We start from the raw sequence: 27,088 nt of genomic DNA, 5'->3' as shown, positions 1-27,088 counted from the left end.
GTCTCTTTCCCAGGGTCACATAGTTAATAAGTAGCAGAGCTGAGACACTGACCCTCTGGCTCTAGAACTTCCTCTCTCAGGTTTTCTGCCTCATAATAAGGCAAATTTAGTAATAGTTTCCTAGATAATCATCTGTACTTTAAAAAAATTTTAAAGAAAATAGGATATATTTAAATCTTTTATAGTATTTTCTTTGCACACACCAACTTAATTGTATGTATTTGTGTTTCTCTTTTTTTGATGGCTCTAGCTAGAGATTTGCTATCTTATTATCTTTCAAAGACAGCCCTATAAAACTACCGTTTTTCTGGCTTCTAATTCTTTGACTTTTGCTCTTATCTTTTTTATTATAGCTCCCAATTTTTCTTATGTTCACTTTGCTGATTTCAAGAACACATAGCAAAATTTTCTTAACTCTTAAAAAAAAGTACTTAGAGTTTTTCTCTTAACATAATAGCGACTTTTAACCAGCATGAGAATGGGGAGGCAGGCTAATTATAATCTCCAGGAGGACTTTTTCACAGATAATCTATTATTCTCTTGTCCCTTGCACCAACTGCCTATCCCACCCCAACCTATGAAGAATATACTGTTTTGAGAGTGCTTGCTAATAGCTGTGTGTTTCCCCCTGTAAGAAAAAAACTCAAGTTTTAATCCATCCCATGAGTCTTCATATGATATTCTCAATGTTAATATTTAAACTGAAGTTATTTGGAAGGTGTGCTTTTCATATTAAATGGTAAAAATTAAAAAAATAAACATAAACATTGCCATCACAATTTGAAGCATTCCCAGTAGAGAAGTCTAGCATTTGTTTGAAAACGTAGCTCTGGATCTCAAGATGGAAGTCAGGGTTGGAGGTAAAGATTTGGGAGATATTGCATATTCATGGTGGTAAGACCTTGCGCATGAATCAAGGATTCTCTCCTTTCCCCATCTCTCTAGATTGCTGTTCCTTCTGAGTTTCCTCAGATGATACTTCTTCCTGCTCCCACCCCTAAATGTGAGTTCCTTTGTTCTTTCATTCAACAAATATTTATTAAATGGTTACTATCCTCAGGTACTGTTCAAGGCATTGATAATATTTGGTGAACAAAACAGACCAAAAGAAAAAAACAAGGGGGAAGAAAAGAAACCCTTGCCTAATGAACCTTACAATCTAGTGGAAGGAGAATATACAAATAAAGATGTAAAACATGGCATTTAGATGATGAAAAGTACCCTGGAGAAAAATGGAGCAGAGAGAGGGGGTGGAAGAAGTTGCAATTTTTAAACAGATGATCCAGGAAAGCTTCAGGGAAAATAACTCGTTTGATTAAAAGTCCAGTGCAAGTGAAGGAACAAGCTATATGTTTATATGGGAAAACCATTCCAGACAGAAAAGATAGCCCATGCAATAGCCCAGAGGCTGGAGAGTACCTGGTGTGCTGGAAGAACAAAAGGACCAGTCTGGCTGGAGCAGATTAAGTGAGGGGAGAGTAGCAGGAGATTAGACCAGAGGCATAACTGGGTACCAGATTGCATAGAATCTCATAAACCACAATAAGAACTTGGCTATCGTTCTATGTGAGATTTAAGAATCAAAATAAAACACTAGAGGATTTTGAGCAGAGTGGCAAAAATTTGATTTATATTTTAAATGGATCACTTTTGAAAGGGATCAATCATCTTGAGCATAGATTATGGGAAGAATAAGGGTAGAACCAAGGGGTTCAGTTAGCAGGCTATAACAACAGTCCAGGCAAGAGATCATGACAGCTTGGACCAGGGTGACAGCAGTGAAGGTGCTGGGAGCTGGTTAGAGTCTGGATATATTTTGAACTGGAGCTGGCAGGAGTTGATGACAGACTGAACACAGGGTGTGAGAGAAAGGAAGGAGTTAAAGATGACACCCAGCAGCTGGAAGAGAGAACTGTCCTTTCTTTAGATGAGGAAGACAGTGGGAGGAACAGGTTTGGAATGGTGACAGCAAAGATCAAAACTGTTTGGTCATGTTAAGTTTGAGCTGCCTATTAAAGCCTGAAGTGATGTCAAGAATATAGTTGGGGGAATTCCTGTGGTCCAATGGTTAGCTCTCTGAGTTTCCACTGCAGGGGTCCCAGGTCCAGTCCCTGGTCAGGGAAGTGAGGTCCTGTAAGCCATGCAGCATGGCCAAAACATAAATAAATAAATAAATAAATAAATAAATTATGTCTCAAACCCTAGTTCCTTTATATATATATTGCTTCCCTGGTGGCTCAGTTGGTAAAGAATCTGCCTGCCACGTGGGAGACCCAGGTTCGATCCCTGGATCGGCTAAAGAAGAGAATGGCAATCCATTCCAGGTTTCTTGCCTGGAGAATTCCATGGACAGAGGAGCCTGTTAGGTTGTAGTCCATGAGGTCACAAAGAGTCAGACACAACTGAGTTTTATATATTATATGTATTTATGCAAGTCTGGAGTTTAACGAAAGGTCTGAGAAGAGCTGAGAGGGTCCAGTAAGACACAAACCCTTTGACACCAGCCTGGGTCACGTCATCAGCAACTGTATGTAAAGGGAATGGGAAGCGTACAGCTCCATGTAGTAGTAGCATGCTGCTTAAACCGCATTCTGTAGAGCCGTCTCCATCTTCCACTGTCTGTTAGCATCTTTCCTTGAATCATATTACTGTCCCTAGGTGGCACACATATACACTTAAATTCCTTCCTCTTTGGCTCTCCTCACATTACACACTCACTATGCCTTCTATAATCCATATTCTATGTCACTCCCTAAAAGGGCATATAAGACTGCAGACTTAATCAATAAATGGGTGGGTTCTGACTGATCCACCCACCAGCCCTTTTCATCTCTCCCCTTCCTCGGGTGTCCCTATTCCCTGACACAACAATACTGGCATTAGGCCAGTTGAAAACACCACAATGATCTCTAAGTGTTCCAATAAAAACAAGAATCACTCACTTTAAATCAAAAGCTATAAATTATTAAGTTTAGTGACGAAGTTAGGCTTCTTTCCCAAACATTGTGAATGCAAAGGAAAGGTTCTTAAGGAAATTTAAAGTGCTGCTCCAGCGAACACAAGAATGATAAGTGAGGGGCTTCCTCGGTGGCTCAGTGGTGAAGAATCTGCCTGCCAATCAATGCAGGAGACACAGGTTCGATCACTGACCCAGGAAGACCCCACATGCCATGTAGCAACTAAGCCTGTGTGCCACAACTACTGAGCCTGTGCTCTAGAACCTGGAAGTCACAACTGCTGAGCTCATGTGTTGCAACTACTGAAGTCCACACGCACCTTAGAGACTGTGCTCCACAGCAGGAGAAGCCACAGCAATGAGAAGCCTGCACCCAGCAACAAGAGAATGGCCCCCGCTCTCTGCAACTAGAGAAAAGCCTGCATAGCAGTGAGGACCCAACACAGCCAAAAAAAAAAAAGAGTGATAAATTAAACAGTCTATATGGAGACAGTACCAGTATTAGTGGTCTGGATAGAAGACCAAACCAGCCACAACATTCCTTTAAGCCAAAGCCTAACCCGAAGCAAGGACCTAACTCTTTTTCTGTAAAGCCTGAGAGAGGTGCTGCTACTGCTAAGTCGCTTCAGTTGTGTCCAACTCTGTGCGGCCCCATAGATGGCAGCCCACCAGGCTCCCCCGTCCCTGGGATTCTCCAGGCAAGAACACTGGAGTGGGTTGCCATTTCCTTCTCCGATGCGTGAAAGTGAAAATTGAAAGCGAAGTCGCTCAGTCGTGTCCGACTCTTAGCGACCCCATGGACTACAGCCCACCAGGCTCCTCCGCCCATGGGATTTGCCAGGCAAGAGTACTGGAGTGGGGTGCCATCACCTTCTCTGAGAGAGGTGAGGAAGATGCAAAAGAGAAGTTTAAAGCTATCAGAGATTGGTTCATGAGGCTTATGGAAAAGAAGCCATCTCCATAATATAAAAATGCAAGGGCAGACAGCAAATGCTGATGTAAATCTGCAGCAAATTATCCAGATTCCAGATCTAGTCAAAATAATTAATGAAGGAGTCTAAATTAAATAACAGATTTTCAGTGGAGAAGAAACAGCCTTCTACTGAAAGAAGATGCCATCTAGGACTTTCATAGCTAGAGAGGAAAAGTCAATGTCCAGTTTCAGAACTTCAAAAGACAGGCTGACTCTTGTTAGGGACTAAGGCAGCTCGTGATATAGACTGAAATCAATGTCCATTTACCCTTTTGAAAATTCCAGGGCCCTTGAGAATTATGCTAATTCTGCTCTATAAATGGAACAACAAAGCCTGGATTATAGCACATCTGTTTACAACATGGTTTACTGAATATTTTAAGCCCAATGTTGAGAACTACTGCTCAGAAAAAAAAGATTCGGTTCAAACTATGACTGCTCACTGACAATATACCTGAGAACTCTGATGGAGATGTACAGTGAGATTAATGCTATTTTTCACGCCTGCTAACACAACATTCATTCTGCAGCCCATGAATCAAGGAATAATTTTGACTTTCAAGTCTTATTATTTAAGAAATACATTTTATAAGGCTATAACTGCCATGAATGAGTCCTCTGTACAAAGTTAATTGAGAACCTTCTGAAAAGGCTGCACCGTTCTAGATAACTAAGAACATTCAGGATTCATGGGAAGACGTCAAAACATCAAGTTTAACAGGGGTTTGGAATAAGTCGATTTCAATCCTCATGGATGACTGTGAAGTTCAAGATTTCAGTGGAGGAAATAACTGCAGGTGGAAAGAGAACTGGAATTAGAAGCAGAGTCTGAAGATGTGACTGAATTGTTGCAATTTCATGATAAAACTTGAATGAGTGAGAAGTTGCTTCTTATGGATAAGCAAAGAAAACAGTTTTCTTGAGATGAACTCTACCCATGATGAAGAGGCTGTAAAGATTGTCGAAATGACAACAAAGGACTTAGAACATTACATAAACTTAGTTGATAAAACAGTGGCACTATTTGAGAGGATTGACTTCAATTTTGAAAGAAGTTCTACCCTAAAATACTATCAAACAGCACTGCATACTACAGAGGAATCATTCATGAAAGGAAAACCGAATCGATATGGCGAAATTTACTGTCTTATTTTAAGAAATTGCCATATCTAGTCCAGCCTTCAGCAACCACCACCCCGATCAGTCAGCAGACATCAACATCAATGCAAGACCCTCTACCAGCAAAAAGATTTTGACTCAGGAAGCCTCAGGTGATGGGTAGCACTTTTTAACAATAAGCTATTTTTTTTTTTTTAGAACTTCCCTGGTGGGCCAGTGGTTAAGAATCCACCTGCAGGGGACTTGTGTTCAGTCTCTGCTCTGGAAGATTCCATATGCCATGGGGCAACTAAGCCTGTTCACCATAACTACTAAGTCAGCGCTTTAGAGCCTGTGCTCTGCAACAAGAGAAGCGGTGGCAACAAGACCACACTCCACCCACAACTAGGGAAAGTCCGCATGCAGCAATGAAGACCCAGCACAGCCAAAAATAAACAAATAAATGCCAAGGCTGTAAAACCCATGAAAAAATAAAGTATTTTAAAATTAGGGTACATACATTGTATTTTTTTAAGACAATGCTATTATATACTTAATAGACAACAGTATAGTGTGGACATAGCTTTTATATGTACTGGGAAACCAAAAAATTCATGTGATTAGCTTTATTGCAGTGGTCTGAAACCAAACCAGGAATGTCGCTGAGGTATGCCTATATATTTGCTGAAGTAATTCTTAAAACTCTTGGCATCAGAAATGAATCGGTGTATCTCTGTTATGCTGTGGTTTTTCTCTCTTCTAGGTCAGTGAACAATTTCCTGATGACTGGTCCAAAGGTAAGAAAAAAAATTCCTTTGATTTATTTGGACTTCACTTAGCTTCTTGACTGAAGACTATACATGTCAATTTCTTGTCATTATATCCACATCTTTTATTATACTGTGTATCTTTTAGGCAGAAAAACTGTGGCATGGAAAGGGATACACCCCAAATCACACAGCAAACTAATGTCAGAGCCAGGACAAGAACTCAGGAATACTGACTCTGAATTTATGACCAGAATAAAAGTTTTCTTTCATAGTGTCACGCTATAGTTAGCCATATAGTTAGCACAGGGCGGGCAAGCTGTTCTCCATCTTTAAAATGCTGGCATTCTACTACATGATCTCTAAGAATATTTCCAGCTACAAAATGTTCTCTTCATAGGATGAAAACAGTTGAAAATTCATGAATCGTGTAATTGAGTCTCACTTTGAAGTGACAGAGTACAGTGAATAGAGTGAGATCTAGAGTCTAATGAAACACCAGTTTCATTCCTACTTCCATTTGCTAGTGGTGGGACCTTGAGCAAATTGTTTTACATCACCTCTCTGAGCCTTAAGTTTCTATTCTATAAAGTGAAAGTGAAGTCACTCTGTAGTGTCTGACTCTTTGCGACCCTGTGGACTGTAGCCCACCAGGCTCCTCCGTCCATGGGATTCTCCAGGCAAGAATACTGGAGTGGGTTGCCATTTCCTTCTCCAGGGGATCTTCCCGACCCAGGGATCGAACCCAGGTCTCCTGCATTGCAGGCAGACGCTTTAACCTCTGAGCCACCAGGGGGTACCAATTTCACAAGGTTATTTGTGATGTTACATGAGACAGCATATTGAAAGTGCTTACTCTGTCATTAATTTGGAGGAGTGGGAAAGTGGGCAGGAAAAGACGTGCTTGGCCACTTTAAGGCAAATGCCTACCAAGTTCAGTTGCTATGAGTCTGAAGTTTGACCCCTGTGTCCCTGCAGGCTTACCTGATCTACTCCAGCAGCGTGGCAGCTGGTGCCCAGAGTGGAATTGAAGAATGCAAATACCAGTTTGCTTGGGACCGCTGGAACTGCCCTGAGAGAGCCCTGCAGCTGTCCAGCCATGGTGGCCTTCGCAGTGGTAAGGAAAGCTTCAGCTACAGGTCCCTGGACCCCTTGGCCACAGGTCAGAGCCCTACTCTCCAGGGACAGAACCAAGCCTCCTCTTTCCCTTTGTTGGTCTCTGGTCTCAGGTCATCTCCCTCTCTAGTATCTTCTGTTTTTTGCTCCAGCTCCTCTTTTTCTTAACTGACACCCTCTCTACTCAACAAATGGCCCTTGCCTCATCCCCAATCCTATACCATCTGCAGCCTCCTAGCTTCCTCAAAATATAAATAGGTAGGTAAGTAGAGGTCATATATTTTCATGCCTCTTAGCCTCTTCTTTTAGCAGGCTCAGTAGAGAGGTACAGGGCAAGTGGGAATTGACTTGGAGACCAGATTCCCATACAGAAGATTAAAAAGTGGCCATGCCAGGAAATGATTGAGGACTAGCTAGCGCCTCTCAGAAGCCTCTCAGACTTCCATGTTCCAAGAGAAAGTGGAGATGGGTTCTTTACACCCTGACCTTCAGATTCTTCCCCATTTCTTTCTTGGTTTCTTTCCCACCTAAATGCCACCCATATTAACAATACTCTAACCACTCAGTCATAAAATGTATAACCTGAAAAGATGGGAAGAGAGAAGAGCTGAGCTGAAACCAGGACTGGAGCAGATCCTGGAAGAGAGTGAGGTACATTATAAAGGTGGCAAGATATTTGGTTGGCCAAACAGTTTGTTGGGGTTTTCCATAACACCCTGTGGAAAAGCCTGAACTAACTTTTTGGCCAACCCAACAGAACAGAGCGGAGTGAGGAGGGTACAGTGATGGTATTAAAGGTATGTCTTTGGGCTGTAATTCCTCCCTCTAACTCAGTTTTTGGTTCCTGTCAGCTAATCGGGAGACAGCGTTTGTGCACGCCATCAGTTCTGCCGGGGTCATGTACACTCTGACTAGAAACTGCAGCCTTGGGGATTTTGACAACTGTGGCTGTGATGACTCCCGCAATGGGCAACTGGGTAAGCAGTGACCTTGGGGGTGGGTAGGGCAGCCCAGTGTTCACTCAGGCAACGAAAAGCTGGGCAGATACTTGGTGGAGTGAAGAAGGGTGGTAGTCTTCTACATCTGAGGAAAATCAAGGTGGACCACTTTGAGCCCAAGCGCTACAGTGACAAATAAGGCTATAGGTAGCTGGGAGCCCTTCTCTCACTGGGTGGTTCCCTTAATTTAAATACAATAATAAAAGAAGAACAGTCCCTTCAGATTCTAACCTATTACTGTCTCAACCATGGGAGGGGGGCCCTTCCACACTGCCTAATGAAGGAAAGCTACAAGGCTCAAAATAGCCTGGAGTTAAAATTCCCCTCCAGGACCTCCCCTCTGTTCTATACAGAATAAAGCACTTTCTTCCCAGAAGAAAGGAATGGACATTAAGATTGATTACGTTCAGCTCCTGGCCAACCCCAGTCTCTGGCTGGTCTCAGGAATTCCTTGCCCCAGTTGTTGAAAGCTAACTAGTCAAAAATAATCATGAGAAAAAACAGACCCCCTCAAAACAATGTATCTCCGCATATATATGTTTTCTATATATACCTACTTTCTTCTTGACTTAGCACTACTGCTAAGTCACTTCAGTCATGTCCGACTCTTAGCCCAACAGGCTCCTCCGTCCATGGGATTTTCCAGGCAAGAGTACTGGCGTGGGGTGCCACTTAGCACAGCAGCCCACTAATCTGACTGCTGCTCCTTCTTGCCTCATTAAAGGTGATCTGTTCCTGTGAAGTGCCAGTCTTGTGTTTTTCTCTCGAACCTCACCTTCTCTAACTCCCTTACCTTACACCCATCCCTATCTCATTTCCTGTTTACCTCCACTGTCCTCTGCAAGCCTCTGCCCTCCACCTCAACTACCAACTGCTGTTCCATATTATCTCAATTGGCCTCTCTCCCCGTCAGTGTGTGCACTTTCCTCACCTTTTCCACACCATTTTGTGCCTTTCGGAAGTCAGTCTCTGGCAGAGCACATGTACACTCTGCTGGAAGGCCAGGAACATAGCCCAGGGAGCAGGCATCTGCCTCCCCTGGTAGCTACTTCTGTCATGGAGTCCTGAGCAGGGGATGGGCTGAAGCTAGGAGTACAAAGGTGTCAAAAATAAATCTGGGGTGAAACTATTCTGGACCGGGTGCACTCGCCCCTCCTGAATCCTCCCTCAATCCCCCTAACCCACTTAGAACCAGCAGCCCAGGAAGCTCCCTGCAGCCTGCTCAACCGCCTTTCTTCCCACCACGTTTTCCAGGGGGCCAAGGCTGGCTGTGGGGAGGCTGCAGCGACAACGTGGGCTTCGGAGAGGCAATATCCAAGCAGTTCGTCGATGCCCTGGAGACAGGACAGGATGCTCGGGCAGCTATGAACCTGCACAACAACGAGGCCGGCCGCAAGGTGAGTCCTGCAGCCCCTGGAATCAGGCACCTGGCTCCATCCACTACCAGGCCTAGGTGTGGACAGCCCGTCAAGTCTTTTATCTGACTGGGCAAACGTGGTACCAAGCCGGCTGGCCAGGCAGACTTGCAGGAAGCCTCGCAACTCGCCAGACGGCGAGACTCCCCAGGGGCGCAATCCCTGGCCCGCTCACTCCTAGCTCTCTCCCCAGGCGGTGAAGGGCACCATGAAACGCACGTGCAAGTGCCACGGGGTGTCTGGCAGCTGCACCACGCAGACCTGCTGGCTGCAGCTGCCGGAGTTCCGAGAGGTGGGCGCGCACCTGAAAGAGAAGTACCACGCAGCTCTCAAGGTGGACCTGCTGCAGGGTGCAGGCAACAGCGCGGCGGGCCGCGGCGCCATCGCTGACACCTTTCGCTCCATCTCCACGTGGGAGCTGGTGCACCTGGAGGACTCCCCGGACTACTGCCTGGAGAACAAGACGCTAGGGCTGCTGGGCACCGAAGGCAGAGAGTGCCTGCGGCGCGGCCGGGCCCTGGGCCGCTGGGAGCGCCGCAGCTGCCGCCGACTCTGCGGGGACTGCGGGCTGGCGGTAGAGGAGCGCCGCGCCGAGACCGTGTCCAGCTGCAACTGCAAGTTTCACTGGTGCTGCGCGGTGCGCTGCGAGCAGTGCCGCCGGCGAGTCACCAAGTACTTCTGCAGCCGCGCGGACCGGCCACGGGGGGGCGCGGCGCACGAACCCGGGAGAAAACCCTAAGCGACTCCTCTCCCCTCTCTCGTTTCCCCTTTGGTCCTTGGCTTTTTTTAGAGACCCCAGTAGTGAGGAATCTAGGGAATAGGGACCCCACACTACCAAGGCCAGGGATCCCGAGGGAGAGAGCTGCTGCATTCTCTCCGGAGCTCGCCACTTTCCAACCTGTTTCCACAGTTTCTCTGCTGTCGGCATCGTCGGCCCCACCACGCTGAGGTCTGACAGCGCTCTGAGACTCTGAGCTACTGATCTTCCCAGGACTTCGAAGAGAATGGGCGTTCCTTCTCCCGGTCCTGCCTGCTATAATGCCTGACCTAGCCTGTGGAACTTTGGAACTGGAAGAACCCTCCTGAGTTATGCAGGGCCCAGAGAAAGCATGGCTTTTTTTTTTAACCCCATCTTCCCCCCTCTATCCCTACTCCCCTATGTCCTGCTGTCAGCTCTCTGCCACAGCCACACCTTCCTTGGGCAGAAGCCCTCCTGTGCTTCTGATTCCCTAACTGCTGGCATAGACTCCCCAAGAATCTCTACTTTCCCTCCCCTTATCCCTCCTTCTTTCTCTGAAAGAGATACTGGGGAAACTGACCCAAGAAAAAGCATGTCTTTAGGGGTTGGTTCTTAGAGGTGGAAGTTGAAGATGGAGGAAGTGAGAACCTTGAGGGCTGATTTGATGAAAACCAAGGGTGCCACTCACCCCTGTCGTGTCTCTAATGGACTTTGCCAGTGGGGCAACGACCTTCTTAGACAATCATCCAAGGTGCCCTAAGGGGAGAGTGCCAGTTATTTGCTACGCTTTCAAATAAGCTTCTCTGTGCTCCTAACCTACATTTTCCTAGCAACCAACTTTACCTCTACTCTTCCCTAAAGGATCTTATCTGAGCCAAGACTGAGATAAATAAAGCTAATTTCCCTTCAGACCCTGGTTTGCACCTCTGAAGACAGGTCATGAGGAATGAGAAGCTGGGATCCCTCCTTTTCACTAACCTGATTCTCAAATAGGCAGGATTCAGGAACTGGATACTTTCCTTCAATATGTAAACTTCCTGCAATGAAACTGTTAATAGGAAGTTCAGTACCTTAATTTATTGCAGTCACTGTGACATCTGTCTTTTTTTCCAGGTATTGAACTTATTCTTGGGGCTATGGGGAAGGGTGCATGGAAGATGTAACCTCTAGGCCCTCTCCTCCCTCCCACCTTGCCTGGATACTATCCTTCTGTGGGCCTCACTTCCCTGATGGCCTAAGTAGTTATCCTGGCCTGACTGAGGTTCATCTGCCAAGTATTAGGAAATCATGCCCATAAATCTTCCACGGATACATTCACTCAGTGGCTAAGACCTTGCTACTTGTGGTGCTTCTCATTCCCTTCTCAGAAGGAAGCAGTACAGCAGGGACTTGCTGATGGAATGGGGCTCAGGAAGGGAAGAACTAACTCCTGAAAGACCCTCTACAGCCCAAGGAGCCTCCCAGTCATCTCCTTCCCCTAGGCTGGTCCTGGATCTGGGTGCCAGGCAACCCTCTGGAGCAGAATGGGTCAAATGCTAGAAGACTTCATCTCATCTCTTGTAGAGGAGAGCACAGAGGAAGAATAGCTCCAAGTGGGTAAAATGGGAGGAGGCTCTAAGGGTCGATCAGTGAGAGCAGAATGGCTCCCATGCTCCAAACTGAGACAACAGCAAGGGCAGACCTCAAATCCCTGGCCTCATCCCTACATGTCTTCTGGTCCCACTAACACCTGCTGAGGAGAGAGGCTCACCTTCCCTCTGTGCAGGGTACATGCTGCCCTTCAGGGTGCTGGAGTGCTTCACTTCCAGTTCTATCAGCAAAGGCCTTTTGCTCCTTTCCTCAGCTTAGATCTGGGCCTCATGGATCTCCCAACTAGCCCTTTGTCCCTAATCAAGCAGTAGCATGCACTAACTTGGTTGTCCCACTTGGCAGAATTGCCTGACAGTGTTCAGTAAGAAAATCTGGCAAGGCAGCTAGAAAATATAAAAGTAAAATCTTATAAAGGGAAGTGACATTCCCCAGGAGGTCTCTCAGCATACTAGTAGGAGAACTATCGTGCTTCATGTGTGACAACTCCAGGTCGGTATTCGAAACATGTCATGCTGCCAGAAAGTTCTTTCACAGGTTATTATTTTACATTCCCAAATGGCTATGATTGACACCACATTCATTTGTGTCTATAAAGAAAACAATACTGAGCTACCTTAGATCTGGATTGCTTTCCCTCTGCCCCTTACATTATCCATTGATTCATTTATTCATTCAACAAACACCACAGTAGAAATACAGTGGTGAACAACATACTGACCTCCTGCGTTCATGGAGTTTAAGTTCTCTCTTATAATCAATCACCACTGCTATGTTCCCCTTTATAAATGTGGACAACCAGACTGGCTGCTTGGGAAGACAACTTCAAGGTCAGCAAGTGAAAAATCTTTTGTTTTACAGATTTAAACTGATGCTGAGAAAGATGTCTGGCTTGTTCCACCAACTAGTAAGGTACCACGGGGTGAGTTCTGGAACCCAGGCCCCTCCCCTCCTCTTGTGTGCTCCTTAGGAGTCCATCTGTCTCAGCCAGGGGACAGAAGTGGAGGGAGGTCCTGAGAAGTGACAAGGATGCTGGGTGGAGGGGACAGAACACTGTCTCCTTCTCGTCCCTGGCCTGTGAGCCTACACACAGGCAGGGCTTGCTTTCCTTGAAAAGAATCTTAGCCTCAACTGGCCTTAGCAGCAGGTTAGGGCCAAGACAGAGACAGGGTCGCGCTCAGTGCTGGCGGTGCTGGGGGTGGTGGGAGGGAAGGGCAGGCCAGGGCACTCGCCTATTGTGGGTCTGGATTGGATGCTTCCACTCATTCATTTCCTTTTAATTAACCCGCATTCCTGGAGGAGAAATATTTATGTTGGCTCCCATAGAGGCAATCTGCAGACTGGAAAGAAGGGGGAAGAAAGCCGGCCTTAGCAAAACAATATCTCTAAAGAGCTCAAGAAGAGAAAATAAGAGAACAAAATGCCATTAAAATAGCCTTCTACCCCCACCGGAGTCAATGAAAACTTCATTTCACATGCTAATCCCCCACTCCGCCCCCTTCCCTTCTCACAACACCTTTCCGAAAGTGTTTGGGAAAAGTCTTCGCAGTCAGTACACAGCTCCCCGCAGCTCAGACTTCTCCTTGTGTTAGTTCAGGGCCCCAAGTGGGGCTCTCGCTCCAGCAGCGGCTTTTTTCTCCCCCCCTTTAATTTAAACAAAGACTTCGGAGTTCATCAACCTCCCACTGAAATTCACAGCTGCTGAACAAACTAATCCCTTCTCCCGGCCTTTCTTCCCTTCAATGGGCTCTTGGCTTCAAAGACACTTTGGGAAAGGACTTTGCTGGGGCTCACACTGCTTCATCAATAGAAGTTAGTGCAAGTATTATCTGAAGAGCAAGTGGCTTTACAAACAAATACTGCCTAACAATCCCTTCCTCCCAAACACACACATCTAGCCTGCAGACATGATGGGATCTACAACAGGATTAGAGATCGTACCCCTGGCTTCACACCCGGTCCCTTTGTGTAGCTGAGCTCAGCCCTGAAGTGGTGTGGGGAAAACCCTGGAGCTGAATGTCAGGCACGGATGGAGACACACACACACACACACACACACACACACACACACACACACACACACACACACACACACACACACACACACACACACACACACACACAGAGTGGTGCGGGGAAAACCCTGGAGCACACACACACACACACACAGAGTGATGTGGGGAAAACCCTGGAACTGAATGTCAGGCACCGATGGAGACACACACACACACACACACACACACACACACACACACACACACACACACACACAGAGTGGTGCGGGGAAAACCCTGGAACTGAATGTCAGGCACCGATGGAGACACACACACACACACACACACACACACACACACACACACACACACACACACACACACACACACACAGAGTGGTGCGGGGAAAACCCTGGAGCTGAATGTCAGGCACGGATGGAGACACATACACACACACACACACACACACACACACACAGAGTGGTGCGGGGAAAACCCTGGAGCTGAATGTCAGGCACCGATGGAGACACATACACACACACACAGAGTGATGTGGGGAAAACCCTGGAACTGAATGTCAGGCACCGATGGAGACACACACACACACACACGAAATGATGTGGGGAAAACCCTGGAGCTGAATGTCAGGCACAGATGGAGACACGTGCACGCACACACCACACACACACACTCCTCCGAGTGGCTATAAATGCTGCAAGGAGAGAGCTTAATTCAGTGCCACCTCCTTTCTTCAACTCTCCTGACTTCCTATCTGTCCCCAAGCCTTTCCCTTGCCTTACTGAGGTACACGGAGCACGAACAAAGGACTGGGAAGACAGGTAAGAGCAAACGAGGACCCAGAGAAGATAATAATCGGGAGATGACTGAGGAAACCAAACTAAAGCAGCTTTATTGCACATAAAGTACATCAGGGCTTCAGTGCAGAGTCCAACCATGAAAGTGCAGCCGGAGAGGGTAGGGAAGAAGGGCCTCCAAGTCTTGAAGAAGAGTGCCAGAAGAGTCTTTCATTAATATGGCTCCTATTCCAGAACCAGGCTTCTAATCACAGAATGAATGGGTCTATATCTTGCCTGGGCCAGGACTCAGGCAGGCTGAGTCAGGGGCTGCTCCCCATGGGCAGTGGTCCCTCTGCTTCTATCCCATAGCTTAAGACAACTCTCAGCAAAAGGCAGTGCACCCCTTCCACCCTCCACCTCACCTAGTTCACCCTTAACAATGCTGGCAGAGGAGAAGTCCCTTCTTCAAAGGGCCTGAGTTCCTTCTCTTGGTTCTGCTCAGCACCCATCACTCATGTCTAGGATTTGTTGAAAGGCTGAGCAACAGTCAACTCTACTCCAGTCTCTGGGGCTCAGAGAAGTATGGAAACATGAAGTCAGAGGCAAGGAGAAGGTAAAGTCAGGCTCATAACCCACAGAAGGGGAAAGACAAAAGACCCACACGATGGGCACGGCAGAGGTAGACTTGAAAAGATGATCCTGCTCACCCTCTCAGAAACCACTTGGACAGAATGCCCCTGGGGGAGAAGGCGCACTGTGCCAGCCCCTGTTGGAGTATAGTTTTAGGGGAAGTGAGGGAGAACAGGCTGACTGAGCCCTGGGCAGATCCCAGAGGGCCAGGCATAAAGGGGTAGAGAGCAGGCATAAAGGGGTAGAGAGCAGGCACTCTGCTGGTTTGGAGCCAAGTCTACAGCATCATATACCTGGCAGCAAGGGAGGAAGGCTGGGAAAAACAAACAGAATCTGTCCCAAAAGTCCCTTCCTGCAGGAAGGAATTAAGTAACAGTAAAAGTGGTCTGGCAGGAGGAGCTGCCTGGTTTAGACGTGCAGCTTATGAGCAATGGTGAGGACAGACTTCAGGACAGGCATGAAGCTGGAGACCTCACTGAAGCTGCTGCAGCCCACCACCTGGGCATGCACCACAAGGCCCTGCTCAGAGCTTCCTGCGTCCACACATCGGGCAATCTCATGGAGTCCAGCCAGCACAGGAGGCGAGAGCTGTGGAGGGATTGGCCCAGAGTTAGTAAGCCCAACTCCACCCCTACGCTGGAGGCATGGAAGGGAGAAGCGAGGACTTCCTTCTGGAGTTCTGGAGCCCAGTCCAGGCAACATGTCTATATTCTGTAGGGAACCCAGGGTCAGTGAGGCTTATGGGAAGGGATAGTGCGTGCCCTTTGGCCATGGGTGAAGGTGGAAAAGCAGGAGGCAGACGAGCACCACTGAGTGTACTTACTGTCCCCTCGCAGAGCTTGTCATACAGACATTCTAGACGTTGCGCAGCTTCATCTAGCTTCCGTTTTGTCTTCTGCAGGGAGGGAAATGGATTCTAATTCCAGGCCCTAAGCCTAATCCTACACAGGACCGTAAAGAATCATGGTACCTTAGAGCTAGAATGGCTCAGTGCTCTTTCTTTCATTTGACAGAGGACAAATGGAGACCTGAAGAGGGTAAGTGACTTGCTCTAGTTGACTCAGCCAGGATTGAATGGCAGGTCTCACTACTGATCTCACCCTCCTTCCAGTACTCCCTGCTGCCTTTCCAAGAGCTAAGTCTCAGTGCTGTTGGGTCCTGCTACCAAGGAGCTAAACTCCAGACCAGACAAGTCCTCCCCAACGCCACACCAACAATATCAAATAAGTATAAGCTACAGACAGCATGTCCAGGGACAGTAAGAAGATTCACACAAGGAACTGGTCTTATAGTTAAGGGATCCTGGGACCAGCTGGGGTCGGAAGGGAGCATCATGGGGAAGGTTCAGACTCACTAAATCAGTGGCAGATAGGGAGCAGCGCTGCAGAAGTGCCTCAAAGCTGATCTTCAAGGACTGGTGTTCAGGGGGCAGCTCCTTCCTGTTGATCTTCTCCAGTGGCTGCTGACATTGCTGAGGAGGGAGCAGGGAGACAGGAGAGACAGGCAAGCTGTCCTGCTTATGGCTCCCCTCAGGACTAGTCCTCTGTGACTTGGGGTCATGCTGCTCCCTTTGGAGCAGAGCTGGGGAGGGGCATCCCCCTTCTCTGAAGTAGGGACACTTGGTATCTGCCCCCCACCCCATCTCTTTCAGCCCAGAGTCTGCCTCCAACTTGAGGAATGAAGCCATCCTTCATGCTCCCTGCTTTTCTACACCCAAGAAAAGAAGGTTTCCAAGAGGAAGGAAAACACATCATTCCTGTCATCTGCCAGCTGAGTTCTTATGGGGCTCTGGGGGGAGCATGACTCACACTGGGGACAGCGGGTTGTGAGGAAAGGACCCCTCGAGGCTCAGGGGCAAGGCACATAACTGGAGCAGTAATTGGTGCTGGGGGTGTAAATGTCTCTGGCAACTAAAGAGAGAGAAAAGAAAGGCACATGAGTCTAAGCTGAAAGACCCCTTCCACCCTGCTTTGAGGGAGTGGAGAAACTATGAATGAACAAGGGCACAGAACAGTGAGTGGTGAACCTAGAAGTCAGAAGATGGTGAATAAGAAGGAAAGAGGAGGTGGCTGAGGGGAGAAGAGTGAGTGGGGAGAGAGGGGGGACAGAGTGCCCGTTTGAGCATGGGAAGGACCAGGCTGCTTCTGTAAGGAACTAGAGCGTGGCTCATTGGCGAATGTATGGGGTTGAGTGGGGAGAGATGTATTCACCTTTTTCCTCTGGAGGTTTCCCTTGGGCACTGGAGCATTTTTCAAGGAATCCTGAGGTCCTGCATAGTGTGAACATAGGGGTAATTGGGGGCATGACCAGAAACACTGAAATTTTTGGTCTGAAGATCAGTAAAATTGATTTAGTTGGAGTCTTCCACACATACCCTCTGCAGACCAGCCACACTCTCAGTTGACATTCCTAACCCTAGTTCACTGGCTTGATGAAAGAGACTCCCAAGGTGGTAGTGGGGAGGGGAGGAGAGGGAGGCCATAGGAGAAGACTGACCTGGGTGAGGAATCAAGATGCCAGTGGTTGGGAAGACACCAGCGCATGGAGCACCTGGCCCTCCTGGAAGGTGGGCCGCAGGGAAGCTGACAGGAGGGGCTGGTGGCTGGGAGCTCATAGGGATGAAGCCTGGTGCTCTCACAGGAAACAGAGGGGGCACTGGAGGAGCCCTAGACAGGGGGACAGAGCCAGGCTGCATAATGTCTGAGGGTGCCATGGGTGGAGCCAGGAGAGGCCATGTTCCAGGGAATCCCACGGGGTTAGGAGCTTGCGCCCTTTGCCCTCCTAACAGCTGAGGCTGAGATAAAGCTGAAATGGGACAGAGAGGAGATTCAGACCACATCAGAGTGGAATCACGGAGAAATTAGAATCACAGAGGAATTTTAAAAAAAGAAACTATAATAGTAATTAATAATATAAGTATAAGGAGATCTACCATTTACAAACTATTTTTAACTATATTCCTTATTTGACCCGCAAAACAATCCTGTGGGGTTGAAATGAACAATATAACAATCACTCTCAATTTTCAAAAGAAACAAAGTGGCTAGGTATAATGCCCAAGTACAAAGCCAAGTACTGACAGTATTAAGAATTCAGACTCCAAGCTCCTCCCACTATATGGACATGCTGCTGTTGCTGCTGCTAAGTCGCTTCGGTCGTGTCCGACTCTGTGCGACCCCACAGACAGCAGCCCACCATGCTCCCCCGTCCCTGGGATTCTCCAGGGACACTGGAGTGGGTTGTTATTTCCTTCTCCAATGCATGAAAGTGAAAAGTGAAAGTGAAGTCGCTTAGTCGTGTCTGACTCTTAGCGACCCCATGGACTAGAGCCCACCAGGCTCCTCCATCCATGGGATTTTCCACTATATGGACATATTACTTCCCAAATCCATGCCAGCCATGCCAGCTGTTTTTCTCTCTACTCTGTCTAGCCAGATCTCCACTTAGTTGGTCACTCACCAGGCCTTACCCCAGGGCCCAGAGGCAAAGGCTGTGCTTCCTGGACCCCAGATGGCCTGTAGTCACTTGTATTCTGCATTCTGAAGCCCTGATAAGGGCTAGGATGGGAAGGTGTCAAGGGCATCACTAGTGATGACTGAGGTGTAAAAATCCTTGGCCTTGGAGGTAGAATTGGAACCTGTAGGAAGTGAAAAAAGGATCAGCATCTTGGAAAGGAAAAGAAATTACTAAGTAACTGAAAATGGAAAAACAACAGGGAAAATGAAACCAAAGGCTAATTAAAAAAAAATCAACAAAATGGATAAATCTTTATAAAGACTGACAAAGATAAAGAGAGAAGACACAATTCATCAAGACAGAGGATGAAGCAGAGAATACTCCAACAGACCCTGCATCCATGAAAGAGGTGATAAGGAATGTTACAAACAACTTTACAAATAATTTGACAACTTAGAAAAATGGACCAATTCCTCAAGAACCACCAACTACCAAAACTCTGCCAAAATTAAACCAAAGACCTGAATGTTCTGTAACTATTAAAGGAATTAAACTTGTAATTAAAAACCTCCTCCCACCCCCTTCCCCCAAAAGTTTCTAGGTAGACCTAGATAGTTTCACTGGAGAAATTTTACCAAACACTCAAAGAATTGACACAAAGGTTCCATAATCTCTTCCAGAATATAGGACCATTTCCTAATTTACTTTATGAGGTCAGTACTACCCTGATACCAACACCACAAAATAAAACTACAGGTCAATATTTCTCATAAACTTAGGCACAAAAATCTTAGGCACAAAAATCCTCAGCAAAATTTTAGTAAATCAAAGTCAGCAATGTATATAAAAATAATATACCACAACCAAATAGGATTTATTCCTGGTCATGGAATGTGTATCATGATATATTTAAAAATCAATCAATGCAATCCACCATATCAGAAGAAAAATCATTTGATCATACAAAATGATGCAGAAAAAACATCTGACAAAATTCAGCACTGATTCATGACTCAGCACACCAGGAAAAGCAGGAATTTCCTTAGCTTCACAAACAGCATCTACAAAAACCTACAGCTACCATTATTCTTGGTGCTGAAAGACTGAATGTTCTCCCTCTAAGACTGGAAACAAGAAGGTGTTCACACTCACCATTCTCATTTTAATACTACAAAAAGGCAAGAGAAATTCAAGGCATGTAATCTGGGGAAAAAGGAAGAGGGATAGCCTTTTTGATAAATGATTCTGGATATCCATTGGCAAAAAAATAAACCTTGACTCAAATTTTACACTTACACAAAAATTAATCCAAAGTGGAACATGGACTTAAAAGTACTTCTAGAAAAAAATAGTAGGAAATTTAGGGGACCTTGTACTAGGCTAACAGTTCTTTGACTTGACATGAAAAGCATGAACCACAGAAGGAAAACTATAAATTGGACCTTATAAAATTAAATTTTGTTGCTCTGTGAAGGACTATTAAAAAGATGAAAAGAAAAATTCTTACACAGTTATACACACATACACACATATGAGGACATGTAAAACCAGTGAAATCTGTGGGTGGAAATTAAAAGATGGGACAGGATAAATTATCAGAATTTTCCTGCCTAATACCTTTATCTACAATCTTCCTGGATTTTGCTCCCTTCTGGTAGGCTCCTGGTCTCATAAATTAACAGCATCCTATCCATCTGGGCACTGTCCTCTACACCATCATCAGTTTCTGTCAATTCTACCTACTAAACATCTCAAATCCAACCTCACTTTCTAGTTTTTTCATTCCTTCATCATCTCCTGCTATGCTCCTAACCGTCTCTAGCTTTGCCCTTCCTAGACACATAGCTAATCCTTCCCCTGCATAAGACCACTCAATAGCTCCAGAATGCCTTCAGGGTCAAGTCTAAACTCTTGAACACAGAAATACCAGGTCTCTCTTGATCTAACTATACATACTGTTACCCCAGCCTCAACTAACTCATTCCACTGCCACAAACACCTGCTTTGTAAAGTAGTTAAAATGTTAGTCATTCCTCAAACAGTCTTTGCTTACTTTCCCTTTACTGCCTTGGCAGATGCCATTCCCTCCGCCTGAAATAACCTTTCTTCCCTCTTCCTTTGTTTAAATAACTTTCAATTTTCAAGACTCAGATCAAATATCAGTAAATTGCTTTCCGTATGATCTCAGGGCTCTTTTATCATATCCCAATCAGGGCATTTATGAATTTTACTGTAGTTAATTTTTACATATCTATCTTTTTAGTAGACTATGAGCAAATAAAGGGCAAGGATCATGGTTTGTATACTTTCCTGTTCTAAGTGCCTAGCCGTTGTTCAATAAACAGCTATTTAAAAATAACTGAATCTATGCTTTATGACTGAGGTTCATGACATTGTACAGGAGACAGGGATCAAGACCATCCCCATGGAAAAGAAATGCAAAAAGGCAAAATGGCTGTCTGGGGAGGCCTTACAAATAGCTGTGAAAAGAAGAGAAGCAAAAAGCAAAGGAGAAAAGGAAAGATATTCCCATTTGAATGCAGAGTTCCAAAGAACAGCAAGAAGAGATAAGAAAGCCTTCCTCAGCAATCAATGCAAAGAAATAGAGGAAAACAACAGAATGGGAAAGACTAGAGATCTCTTCAAGAAAATTAGAGCTACCAAGGGAACATTTTATGCAAAGATGGGCTCGATAAAGGACAGAAATGGTATGGACCTAACAGAAGCAGAAGATAGTAAGAAGAGGTGGCAAGAATACACAGAACTGTACAAAAAAGATCTTTACGACCCAGATAATCATGATGGTGTGATCACTCACCTAGAGCCAGATATCCTGACATGTAAAGTCAAGTGGGCCTTAAGAAGCATCACTACAAACAAAGGTAGTGGAAGTGATGGAATTACAGTTGAGCTATTTCAAATCCTGAAAGATGATGCTGTGAAAGTGCTGCACTCAATATGCCAGCAAATTTGGAAAACTCAGCAGTGGCCACAGGACTGGAAAAGGTCAGTCTTCATTCCAATCCCAAAGAAAGCCAATGCCAAAGAATGCTCAAACTACCGCACAACTGCACTCATCTGATATGCTAGTAAAGTAATGCTCAAAATTCTCCAAGCCAGGCTTCAGCAATACGTCAACCGTGAACTTTCTGATGTTCAAGCTGGTTTTAGAAAAGGCAGAGGAACCAGAGATCAAATTGCCAACATCCACTGGATCATCAAAAAAAGCAAGAGTTCCAGAAAAACATTTATTTCTGCTTTATTGACTATGCCAAAGCCTTTGACTGTGTGGATCACAAGAAACTGGAAAATTCTGAAAGAGATGGGCATACCAGACCACCTGACCTGCCTCTTGAGAAATCTGTATGCAGGTCAGGAAGCAACAGTAAGAACTGGACATGGAACAACAGACTGGTTCCAAATAGGAAAAGGAGTACGTCAAGGCTGTATATTGTCACCCTGCTTATTTAACTTGTACGCAGAGTACATCATGAGAAATGCTGGGCTGGAAGAAGCACAAGCTGGAATCAAGATTGCCGGGAGAAATATCAATCACCTCAGATATGCAGATGACACCACCCTTATGGCAGAAAGTGAAGAGGAACTAAAAAGCCTCTTGATGAAAGTGAAAGAAGAGAGTGAAAAAGTTGGCTTAAAACTCAACATTCAGAAAACGAAGATCATGGCATCCAGTCCCATTCCTTCATGGGAAATAGATGGGGAAACAGTGGAAACAGTGTCAGACCTTATCTTTTTGGGCTCCAAAATCACTGCAGATGGTGACTGCAGCCATGAAATTAAAAGGCGCTTACTCCTTGGAAGGAAAGTTATGACCAACCTAGATAGCATATTCAAAAGCAGATACAAAAAAAAAAAAAAAGCAGAGACATTACTTTGCCAACAAAGGTCCATCTAGTCAAGGCTATGGTTTTTCCAGTGGTCATGTATGGATGTGAGAGTTGGACTATGAAGAAAGCTGAGTGCTGAAGAATTGATGCTTTTGAACTGTGGTGTTGGAGAAGGCTCTTGAGAGTCCCTTGGACTGCAAGGAGATCCAACCAGTCCATTCTAAAGGAGATCAGTCCTGGGTGTTCTTTGGGAGGAATGATGCTAAAGCTGAAACTCCAGTACTTTGGCCACCTCATGCGAAGAGTTGACTCATTGGAAAAGACTCTGATGCTGGGAGGGATTGGGGGCAGGAGGAGAAGGGGACGACAGAGGATGAGATGGCTGGATGGCATCACTGACTCGATGGACATGAGTTTGAGTGAACTCCAGGAGTTGGTAATGGACAGGGAGGCCTAGCGTGCTGCAACTCATGCGTTCGCAGAGTCGGACACGACTGAGCGACTGAACTGATGCTTTATGAAGATAGGAATTTTCATCATTTTAAAATTAATATATTCCAATCATGCCTGGTACTTGGTAGACACTTAATAGGCATTTTGGAATGACTGAATAAGCAGGGTCTTACCTGGTGAGAAGACTGGAATTTCAGTCTGGAAGAGGATGTCTCTTGAGAGTAGGGGGTAGCTCCCACGACAACCCGGGGAAAAGGGAAAGGGGGAGACTGTTGGCTCGAGACACCAGAACCCTGGGCGTGAAAAAGTCGATCTCTCAGCTGCTGAACTGGTAGCTATAAAAGTTACAATAATGAAAGACTGTGTTAAGTAAAATTAAAACAAGCAAATATCCTCTCTTACAAGCCTAGCCCCACATAGCTTTCAAACCTCAGCTGACCCTCCACATTTTAGCCATCTCAGAGAACTCAAAAGATCTCTGCTGCAGCTGCTGCTGCTAAGTCACTTCAGTCATGTCCGACTCTGTGCGACCCCATAAACGGCAGCCCACCAGGCTCCCCCGTCCCTGGGATTCTCCAGGCAAGAACACTAGAGTGGGTTGCCATTTCCTTCTCCAATGCATGAAAGTGAAAAGTGAAAGGGAAGTCGCTCAGTCATGTCCAACTCTTAGTGACCCCATGGACTGCAGCTTACTAGGCTCCTCCGCCCATGGGATTTTCCAGGGAAGAGTACTGGAGTGGGGTGCCATTGCCTTCCCCTGCCAAACTGACATCTGCTTTACTAGTTATTTCTCTTTGAAGGTCCAACTGTTTTAAACCACTGAGAAGCCTTCTTCAGCTTCTCCAAACAAAGCCAGCCCCTTGCCTATGAAGTCCCAAAGTGCTTAGTATAAGCTTCTGTTATGGCAGGATAAATTATTGACATCTGGTTTTCCTCCAAGAGACTGTGAACTTCCTGAAGGACTAGGTCTTATTTATCCCAGGAGCTTTAGCATTTAGCATAGTGCCTGTAACACAGAAGTGCTCAGCCAGTGTTAAGATGACTCAAAGAAATGGTTTGCTCTCTCCACATGCTCCCACTCACCTGAGCACAGTCACTGGGTAGGTAGCTCATGGCAGTGGCCAGGCTGCCCTGGGCTGCCAGGAGGTTGGCATACTGAGTGATTCTGTAGGTTGTGGCAGGGCCTGGGCTCATCCCATCAGGACCCCGCAGTAGCTCCAAGCTCCTGTTAAGAACCATCACTTTCTCCATCAGGTCCTGGAGGGACAAAGAAAAGGGCAGTCAGTCCTCATCAACGCACACCCTGCTCTCTTAGCTCAGGCAGCTCAACCAAGGACTTCCCTGCTATGGATAGCAGGTGATGACATATGATATGTAAGAGACATGACAGCCAGAGAAGGGCCACTTGGCTTCACTTCCCAAGCTGTTTGGGTCTTACACTCTTGTACATCTCTGCCTCTTCATTTTGGATTCTTTACCTTTTATGCTAATACATCTTAATTTCAGATTCTGTTATCCATTTATTTCATATGTGACTTTGTCTCCCTGTGACTGTGCCCATCTCTGTGGGCACCCACAGAATATCTGGTACAACTTAGAGTCATAGGACTTTTCATAGACGCTAATAGAAGGCCCAAACTCGGTATTATTCAAATACAGAGTAAACTTATATACTCAAACCTGAAGTGGGAAAAAATTGTGAAGTTAATATCTAAGCAGCTGCTACTCAATCTCCCTTGACTGAGAAGGAGGTAAGATGACAGCTTATCCATGGCAAAGGTCCCAGACTTTGAGGGCCCTTCCCTCTTTCCTAAAACTGATTCTAGCCTGGATACCTAGAAGACCCGCCTCTGATGTCCCTGCAATCTCCACTGCTAGCCTCTCCTGAAGGCCTGGTATGGAGGGACCAGGGCCCTGAAGTGAAGGGGTACCTGTAAAGCCATAGGGGATGAAGCCGGCTGGCATTTTGCCCAGCACTCCACCAGCCGCTCCACACTCCCTGAGCATACGTAACAGAGTCTGGCTTCAGAGGTGAGTGCCCAGCCACTCTCCTGCTCCATACGAGTTCCCAGCCTGTCTGCAGAGAGATAGAAGCTTCTTAAAATGGCACAGCTTCCCTGTGCTTCTCCTCCTTCTGTTTGAAAACAGGTAGGGGACCATGAGCTATGGGACAAGTAGCCACAGTGGCTTAAAGACAACACCGAGGCTAATCCTGCTGGGCAAAGCTTTTGCACTGAGATTTGACAAGAAAAAGTAAAATAGGACAATAAATGCCCTCCACAGAAAGTAGAGATGCACTGTAGTCTCTGATGACATGGCTTGGCTTCCCAGAGTTCAGGCTGTGCCTCTGTCTCCTCCCGCAGTGTGTCCAATGACTCCACGCTAGAGTCACACCACTCCATCTTGGAGCCAAGGGCCACCTACCACAGAGCTCGGGGAATTTCTCTGGCTCTGAGTATGTCAGCAGCAAGGCCAGAGCCTCTCTCCAGTTCTTCAGGCTACAGGTATGCACCATGTCTTTCCAATTCTTCTGTATAATGCAGGCTAGCAGCTGTAATGGGCAGTGAGGGAAGGAGGCCATCAGCTGTTCATGCAGCATAGGCAGCAGGAGTCACACAGGGATGACAAGCCCCTCCTAAGCAGCCTTCCTATTTGACCACTGACTAGGGGCTCGGGGTAAGGTAAGGGAGGTTGAAGTAGGAGGAGAGAGAGGCAAATCCTCTAAACGCCAGTCCCGTAGTACAGACAGCCTCTTGACAAGGTCCAAGTAATCCCCTCCTCCTCCTCTCTGCATGATGGTCAGTTACCGGGGCGATTCCGGTTTTCTTCTCGGCCAAGTAGCGCTCCTGTGCTTGCTTCAGCAGATCTGAGCCTCCAGCCTGGGCCAGGATGATGGCATCAGCAAAGCGCTCTTCTTTCAGACACAGCTCCATGGCAGGGCCCAGTTCTCCAAGCAGGAGAGCCCGGCTCAGGAGTCCCTCCGTGTCTGCAGGCAGAGCATCCCCTCTGCATCAGCCTGCCCTCAGACCAGTGCTTTCTGTCCCCACCTCCTATACCCTGCCTCCCTGAGTCTCCCTCATCCCAAACTCCCCAAGATTCATTCCCTCATAACAAAATACAGAGGGGTGTCCAGGGGTCCCCAGGTCCAGTGGTAAATCTCTAAGGACAGAACCCAAGACAAGAGAGGGACTCGTGGCAGCATCACAGGTGTGCCATGTGTTTGCTCAACAAGAAGAGGGTCACAGTTCTTTAAGCAGGAAGATAGAAGGATGAAGAGTACCTTGGTAGAAGGCCTTTCATATGAAGGATCCATCCATGAAAATCTTTAGCCAGAGAGAGCTCTGACTGGTACAGGACCACCCAGCATTTGCGATCATGAAGGGAAGTAGGAAGCCGGGGACAAGAAGGCAGTGTCTTCAAGTCTCGAGAACTCTGAGCCCACCTACCCCCACACAGAGGGTTCCTCTCCCTCAGGGTCAGGGTACCTTCTGTGATGGGGATCTCCCACGGAGTCATGTTTTGAGGGATCAGCTCATCAAAGAAGGCTGAGGAGGCCGAGGCTTCCCAGGTGGTATGTTTGGAGGTCTGTACAAAGAAGGACAAAAGTGGCTACTTGGGAAATGAGTCTAGAAGACAGAGAGCTGGCCTAGTCGCTCTCTCTGGGAGTACTATTAAGAGTTGTCCCTTCAACAGAAATAAAAGCCAAAATAAACAAATGGGATGTAATCAAACTTGCCAGCTTTTGCACAGCAAAGAAAAACAAAAGACAATAAACAGAATAGGAGAAAATATTTACAAATGATGTGACTGACAAGGGCTTAATATACAAAACAGCTCATATAATTCAACAACAACAAAAAACAACCCAACTGAAAAATGGACAGACAACTTAAACAGATATTTTTCCAAAGAAGACATACAAATGGTCAACAGGCACATGAAAAGGTGCTCAATTATTGAGAGATGCAAATCAAAACTACAGTGAGATATTACTTTACACTAATCAGAACAGCCATCATTAAAATGTCTACAAATAAATGCTGGAGAGGGTGTGGAGAAAAGGGAACCCTCCTACTCTGTTGGTGGGAATGTAAGGTGGTGTAGCCAAAACAGTATGGAGGTTCCTTAAAAAACTAGAGTTTCCATATGATCCAGAAATCCCTCTCCTGAGCATATATATGGACAAAACTATAATTCAAAAAGATACATGCCTCCCTATGTTCACAGCAGCACTATTTACAATAGCCAAGACAGGAAACAA

At 46.3% G+C, this 27,088-nt stretch overlaps 2 protein-coding genes across 13 annotated transcripts in view; one reads left to right on the top strand and one right to left on the bottom strand.

Moving 5' to 3' along the window:
- Nucleotides 1-10,440, top strand: part of WNT8B (Wnt family member 8B) — a 31,149-nt gene extending 20,709 nt beyond the window's left edge. Inside the window, exons 2-6 of the mRNA XM_018041516.1 lie at nt 5,791-5,824; nt 6,773-6,911; nt 7,762-7,887; nt 9,163-9,305; nt 9,517-10,440. Coding sequence (XP_017897005.1) covers nt 5,791-5,824; nt 6,773-6,911; nt 7,762-7,887; nt 9,163-9,305; nt 9,517-10,062 — 988 coding nt within the window. The 3' untranslated portion in view covers nt 10,063-10,440. The remainder of the gene's footprint in view (nt 1-5,790; nt 5,825-6,772; nt 6,912-7,761; nt 7,888-9,162; nt 9,306-9,516) is intronic.
- Nucleotides 14,529-27,088, bottom strand: part of SEC31B (SEC31 homolog B, COPII coat complex component) — a 30,815-nt gene continuing 18,255 nt past the window's right edge. For 6 of the 12 annotated variants that reach the window (XM_018041509.1, XM_013975140.2, XM_013975141.2 and 3 more), the window contains 12 exons: nt 26,313-26,412; nt 25,635-25,813; nt 25,252-25,378; nt 24,759-24,904; nt 23,911-24,084; nt 23,001-23,162; nt 18,530-18,707; nt 17,567-17,875; nt 17,281-17,339; nt 16,879-16,980; nt 16,425-16,541; nt 14,529-15,965 (listed from right to left, as the gene is read on the bottom strand). In XM_018041509.1, coding sequence (XP_017896998.1) covers nt 15,702-15,965; nt 16,425-16,541; nt 16,879-16,980; nt 17,281-17,339; nt 17,567-17,875; nt 18,530-18,707; nt 23,001-23,162; nt 23,911-24,084; nt 24,759-24,904; nt 25,252-25,378; nt 25,635-25,813; nt 26,313-26,412 — 1,917 coding nt within the window. In that variant the 3' untranslated portion in view covers nt 14,529-15,701. Of the gene's footprint in view, nt 15,966-16,424; nt 16,542-16,878; nt 16,981-17,280; nt 17,340-17,566; nt 17,876-18,529; nt 18,708-23,000; nt 23,163-23,910; nt 24,085-24,758; nt 24,905-25,251; nt 25,379-25,634; nt 25,814-26,312; nt 26,413-27,088 lie in introns of those variants that run through there. The other 6 variants (XR_001917321.1, XM_018041510.1, XM_018041511.1 and 3 more) reach the window with 6 other exon arrangements.

The sequence above is a fragment of the Capra hircus genome, chromosome 26 (genome assembly GCF_001704415.2).
Source record: "Capra hircus breed San Clemente chromosome 26, ASM170441v1, whole genome shotgun sequence".
NCBI lineage: Eukaryota > Metazoa > Chordata > Mammalia > Artiodactyla > Bovidae > Capra > Capra hircus.
The sequence above is the reverse complement of the archived record's forward strand: the minus strand, read 5'-3'. Positions and strand labels throughout refer to the sequence as shown.